Source organism: Quercus robur, chromosome 2, assembly GCF_932294415.1.
Source record: "Quercus robur chromosome 2, dhQueRobu3.1, whole genome shotgun sequence".
NCBI lineage: Eukaryota > Viridiplantae > Streptophyta > Magnoliopsida > Fagales > Fagaceae > Quercus > Quercus robur.
The window spans coordinates 77123234-77129802 of record NC_065535.1 but is presented as its reverse complement, the minus strand read 5'-3'; the positions used below and the strand labels follow the sequence as shown (position 1 = coordinate 77129802).

Here is a 6569-nt window from a genome sequence, read left to right as displayed (position 1 = left end):
ATTAGTTGGGTGATAGCATTAGGTCCTTCCTAATCCATACAGCACATACCATATCTAGGATTCTACTTTCTACCCCCTTCAACTTGTTTTATAATGTCCTTTTGGCAAGGTTGCTACAGCCTACATGGCTAATTGCCTAACATACCTTTTGAAGAAACTATTTTTGTAATTGGCCATTACCCCCCATGCTATAATCACAAGTTTTTTTTTGTAATCATTATTATAATTTTCTAATGAAAATGATTAATTAATCATTTATTATTCACCCTAAAAAAAAAAAAAAAACCATTTATTATTGACATTATTGCTTAATTGGTAGAAATACATTAATTGGATCATTTTTTTTTTTTAGAGATAGTTTTAATTTGCGATATCTGCTCTAAATAATTGCTCATTAGCATTAAACCAAAACACTAATTGATTAGTTGGAGGTAAGTGATTTGAATTTAAAGGATTTCATTGAAAATGCAAGGAGGTATTAACTAATTGAATTGCAAAACTCTTGACACAAAGCTTAACAAAAGACAAAACATAAAAAAGTTGTTCAAAAATGATGGTTAGATGAAAAGATCCAAAAGGAAAGGTGTAATATGACATTTAAAAAAAAAAAAAATGAAAGATACTTTTTTCAACCAAAAAAAAAAAAAAAAAACTTTTAGGATCTATTTGGTTGGAGGGGTGAAAAAGTGGGAGGATAGAAAATTGTGAGAGGATGGAAAAGTGGGAGAGTAGAAAAGATTTTAATTTCCTTCTTTTTTATGCATATACCCTTGTTAAAAAATGATGCCCAATTAAAACCAAAAAAGTGATAAACCAAAAAAAAAAAAAAAATCGATCACCTAATTTTTTTTTAAAATAAAAATCTTGTCCATAAAAAAAATCACACCTAAAAAAAAAAAAAGAATACTAGACAAGCCTGCCCAAAAAAAAAATAATAAAAATAAAAATAAAAAAGAGGCAGCCACGTCCAAGAGGAAAAAAAGAAAAAAATTGTGAAGAAAAGCAACGTGATGATGCCTATGTGCAATTGTATATAGATATTTTTGTCCAAAAATGATGCCTAATTTTTCCCTTCAGTTTTCTCTCTATTTTGGAGAAAACTTTTTGGTGGGCCTAGGGAAAAAATACTTGAATCTCATCATTTATTTTCCTTCCTCCCTACCCAAATAAACACATTCCAAAAAAGTTTTCCTTTCCATTTTCTCTCTAAAGTTTTATCTACCCTATTTCACTTTCAAACAAACACACCCTTAGATAACTTAAAAAAAAACAAAAACAAAAACAAAAATGTCAATATTGTCCTCGTCACTATAAGAAAAAAGGTTTTTGTTAGGGAGTGACAGAGACACAAGTTACAAACACATTAGCCTTTGTGAAACAACACCAAAAAAAAAAAAAATCAGGCGTTGGCCTGAATAGTTGACTAAGGGAAGATTACAAAGTTACACCAAATTAGAGTAATCTTGGTGCTGATCACCAAAGCCTAAAAGTGCCTCTGCCTCAAAAATTATTCCTTCAGCCAATTATTACAACTACTTGAACCACAAAATGTAAGAGCTTTGATACTCAAACTCTAACGTTTCCATTTAAGAGATTGACCTTATTACACATGGCTAATCAGATGGAGGTTTAATTAGTAGAAAACTTGAAGAGCATGTAATGCTTGTAAGGCTTTCCAGGGCTTACAATAGTGGAAGGGAAATTGGGGTGGTTGACTGAGTCAGGGAATGCTTGAGTCTCCAAACATAGTGCTGCAAATGGTTTGTACTCAAATCCTCCTTTTCCCTTAATATCCAGAGTGTTAGATGTATAGAACTGCACACCAGGAGCATTTGTAGACAGCTCCAACACTCTTCCTGACTTCGGATCATGCACCACTGCTGCCCTCTTCAACTTGTGGCCAACACCATCATCAAGCACATAGTTGATATCATAACCATTAGCTAGCCCATTGATCTTGCTTTTAATCGGGTGTGGTTTGAGGAAATCATAGGGTGTTCCTTTCACTGATTCAAATTTTCCAGTGGGAATAAAATGACTATCAAGAAGTGTGATCTGGGATCCAAATATCTGGATCACATTAGACAGGATATCTCCACTGTTATGGCCATTTAGGTTCCAGTATGCATGCTGGGCCAGATTCACTGGAGTAGGCTTGTTTAGAGCTTTGGCTTTCATTGTGATACTCAATTGGTTGTTACCAATGAGTGCATATCTGACAGTGGCAAGGAGAGCACCAGGAAATCCTGCAGAACATTGAAGCAAGTGGGGTTCTTAAATTTTCAACCAAAAGATTGCTCATCAGCTTATCATTTGAGATGGTCTATATAACAAAGGTCATCACTTTGTACATTCTTATTTACTCATAAAAGTATCAAAGTCAAATATCACCAATAAAAGTAGTAAAAAAAGAAAAAAAAAATACATAACAATTAAAGATGTAACAAAGAATATGACTGTGAATAAACTAGGATGGTGAAAAAGAATATATGTGACCAACTACTCTAATTAGTTCGTTGAAGATCTATAGCCCACTCTAAAATTTTGGGACTAAAACTTGGTTGGTATTTGTTGAAGAAGGATGAAAGTAATTGATATAAGAATCTAGAGTACACTAATAGAGAAAAGTTTAGTGAAAATAATTAATGATTATACATACCTTGATCACCATCAACGCTGTAATAGGTGAAAACAATGTGAGGAGTATGACCTTCATTACTATGCTTTTTCACCTTCCAAACAACATGCCCAAATCCTTTGGGTCCACCTATGATCAAAAAAATATTTTATTATGGGAATTACAGAATAAATAAAAATATATATAATTTTCCAGGGAAAAATGATACTAAAATAAGAATAATGTACCATGAAGTGTGTTATTCCCATCATTAGCAATTAGCTTATAATGCGTTCCGTTCAAAGTAAACTGAGCACCTCCAATTCTGTTTGCAACTCGTCCAACAAGAGCACCAAAGCTTGGTGCATTCGTCTAAAGATTAAAATTTGAACCAAGATATCAGTTTTGTGTGAGAGTTAAAAATACAAAAAGAACAAATTGGCAAAAATAAGAACAATATATAGTGGCATGTAATAGAGTTTAGCATAAGACGCTGCACTATCAATTGAAAGAACAACAGGATGCTCTTAATTGCAGGAGGAAGAGGATGTCATAAGTGATGTATGTATTCTTATTTAAGAAAATTTTATGCAGGCAAAACCCAATTTCAAAATCTTAATTTCATTTTTTTTATAAATCAGAAAAAAAAAAAAAAAATCATGAATACTTTGGTTAGTGAATTGGTGAAGTGATCAGATGGGAATCATGAACCAGCATGGAACATCTAAGTAATTGCACGAGTTATGAGTTTTTTTTTTTTTTTTTTTTTTAAATAAATTTTATGGACGTATTATGAGTTACTATTACACAACAAAGCCAGCGAAAATCATCAACATAATTGAAATTTTTCTGTGACCATTCTCCACTTGCTTAAATTTGAATAGATTCAAACAGCTCCTCGGAGCCCACAAGAAATTTTAGAGTTAAAAATATGTTCCCCTTGTGTTAGGACTTAGGATGAATTTACTTTTTTTTTTTAGGAACGAATTTACTTTTTTCGGTTTGAAGTTTGATACAATTTTATAATTAAAAACAAACAGACTTATTTGAATGGAACAAAGACTAAACTTAATTAATTTTAAAATGAGGATAAAAAATTCTGATTAAAAATAATACATATAAAAACTTTTCGAACCAAGTGACAACCTTGCATATACATAGAAATACGAATCACATGTCATATGAAATAATATACATACACTTATTATTCATTTCCATCTGCCATTATTTTCTCCACTTTCTTTTTTGACCCTTATTTTCCTATAAGAACCTGAACCATCCCAACCATATTCTACCGTGAGTAATCAATTTTTTAAATGAAATATTGACCTTCAGTTCAATTAGGAAACCCATAGCAAAAAGTTATGGATCGATACACTCAAGCATGGTGATCAATATTTCTAAAAAAATTGAAGGTAGAATTTTATATAAAGATTGTATGTAACATCACTCACACATGGGTGAATTTCACACTTTTTTTTTTTTTTTTTTGATGAACAATTTCACGCTTATAAGATTCACTCTCATGTGAGAGAGAAATATTGCAGGAAACATGTAGCATGTTTGTTGTGAAAGGCCGCTCCATGGAGCGGGGCAAGAGATTATTAATTGCTTTATGTTTAGAGATAGGTCCCTATTAATTTATATAGAGTGGGTACGAAAAATTAATGTTGTGTGATAGAGATAGGTAAAGCACATACCATATCTAGGTTTCTACGCCTTCAATTTTTTTTATAATGTTGCTCTTTTGGCAAGGTTCTTAGTACCTACATGGCTAAATGGCTAACATACCTTTCGAAAAAAATTATTTTTCTAATTGGCCATTGCTATAATCACAAGTTGTTTGTAATCATTATTATGATTTAGTAATGAAGATGATTGAATTAATCATTTATTATTGACACTATTGCTTAATTGGTAGAAATTCATTTGAATCATTGTAAAGACAATTTTCATTTAACGTATACTTTAAATGATTGCTCATTATCATTAGATCAAAATACTAATTAGTTAATTGGAAATAAGTGATTTGAACTTTGAAGATTTTCATTAAAAATACAAAAAAATACCAATTAATTCTTAACACAAAACTTTAAAAACATTAAACATAAAAAAGTTGTTTGAAAATGATGGTTTGGTGAAAAGATCCAAAAGGAAAGATGTAATATGACATAAAAAAAAAAAATTAAAAAAAAAAAGGGGGGACTTTTTTTCAACAACAATAACTTTTAGATAATTTTAACAAAATGTCAATATTGTACTCGTCACTTAAGAAAAAAGGTTTTTGTTGGCAGTGACCGAAAGACACAAATTAAAAGTGCATTTAATATTTTATTAAATAATTTTTTATACATTTTTTTTTCTAAAAATAAGCTTTTTTAAATAATAATAATAATAATAATAATAATAATAATAATAGTAGTAGTAGTAGTAGTTAGGTAATTCCGACCATACTTTTTTCTAAGAAGGAGATTGAATTATGCGATTGAACTACAAGTTTCTTCACTACATCCTACCCTTAAGTATGCATCAATTTTGAACTTTCCCTTTTATTAAGGTCTATGTGGAATTTAAGCTCCTTGTATGAAGCTTGGATATACAGGACGGTCACCTAAATACAACTTGTATAACACATTACAAAGAATATTACCATTTGGTCAGCATTGGATCAGCTTTATCTTATCTACAAGAATAGTACATACAAACGACAAAAACACTACAACTAATATGGCCATCACATAAGTCTGAACTTTGATTGGGATTTGTGAGAGAGATTAAGCAAAAAGGCAAATTTTTGTTTTGTATATTGTATTTTTATGACTTGAAAACATGTTCATATGAGATTTTGGTACCACAAATGTAAGCTAGAAAGAAAAAATATAAAACATCTGCAGGATATGAAGCAAAAACTCTACCTGGTACTCCTTAGTTGAATCAAACCCAAGAACAATATCAGTCAGCTTTCCTGAAAAGACACACAAATACTATACAAATTAGAAATGGAGAATAATATGTAGCATGAGAAACAAAATTTTGAGAAAGAAGAAGCAAAAGTAAAAAGCTACTCAGAAAAACCAACATTATAACTTAGAGGAAAAACATACCATGTTTGTCCGGAAGAATAAGGGAGACAATAGCTGCACCCCAGTTGGTGAATTTCATAGAGATATCACCCTTCTTCAGTTCATAGAACCCAACTTCTTGCTTTTTTGAAGAGCCATTGACAGACCCAAATGCTGCAAGGATGATTAGACAGCATAGCACAATGATCTTGGCCATGTTTTCAGACGGTGGTCTTTTCTTTTTACTCTGAATGAATAGCTGAATGGTTGATAGGTTTATATAGATGCATAAATTAAGATAGGATATAGTTTGTGCTAGAAAGAGATGAAAGATATGAATTTGATTGTTTAAGCTGTTAAGGATTGAAACAATAATTTGAAGACTAATGTTAGTCAGAGAAAGGCAACAGTTTGCTCATCTTGGAATTGCTAGCCCCAATAATTTGACTTGGTAAAGGCATAATGTGAGAAGATGCTTGAAAGTCATGTGCTGTTAGTTTAGCCTGTTGTGGGCCACTAGATCCATTTTTTTTTCCTCGAAGGGTCCCGTGAAAATCAAGTTTCTAGATTTTGGTCAAGATGCCAATTAAAAGAGAACTCAAAGAGGATTACTTCATTGATCTTAGCCTTGTGGTCCGGGTCTTTGTTTCACAAGCAGTCACTGCCACTAGACAGCCCAAGTGAGGATTAAGTAACATCATCTAAAATTCTTAAAATAACTCTACTTGCATGTGTAAAACAATTTTAAAATATTGAATGGAGTAAATTGGATTTTTCTGTGTTTTAATTATTTAAATATATATGGACTGGTAAAATTTTAGTATTCATTAAATAATTGACAGAAATGTAGGACTGCTCTAAAAATTCTAGAGCGTCCTAATCCCATAAAA

At 31.3% G+C, this 6569-nt stretch overlaps 1 protein-coding gene across 1 annotated transcript; it reads right to left on the bottom strand.

Annotated features, from left to right (window-relative positions):
* Positions 1 to 1390: 1390 nt before the first annotated feature.
* On the bottom strand, positions 1391 to 6134 carry LOC126715110 (uncharacterized). The gene is made up of 5 exons (XM_050415551.1): positions 5722 to 6134; positions 5533 to 5582; positions 2866 to 2989; positions 2660 to 2767; positions 1391 to 2246 (listed from the first exon to the last, which is right to left on the bottom strand). The coding sequence occupies exons 1-5, from the start codon at positions 5894 to 5896 to the stop codon at positions 1630 to 1632; spliced, it is 1074 nt and encodes a 357-aa protein (XP_050271508.1). The 5' UTR covers positions 5897 to 6134; the 3' UTR covers positions 1391 to 1629.
* Between the last annotated feature and the right edge of the window lie 435 nt (positions 6135 to 6569).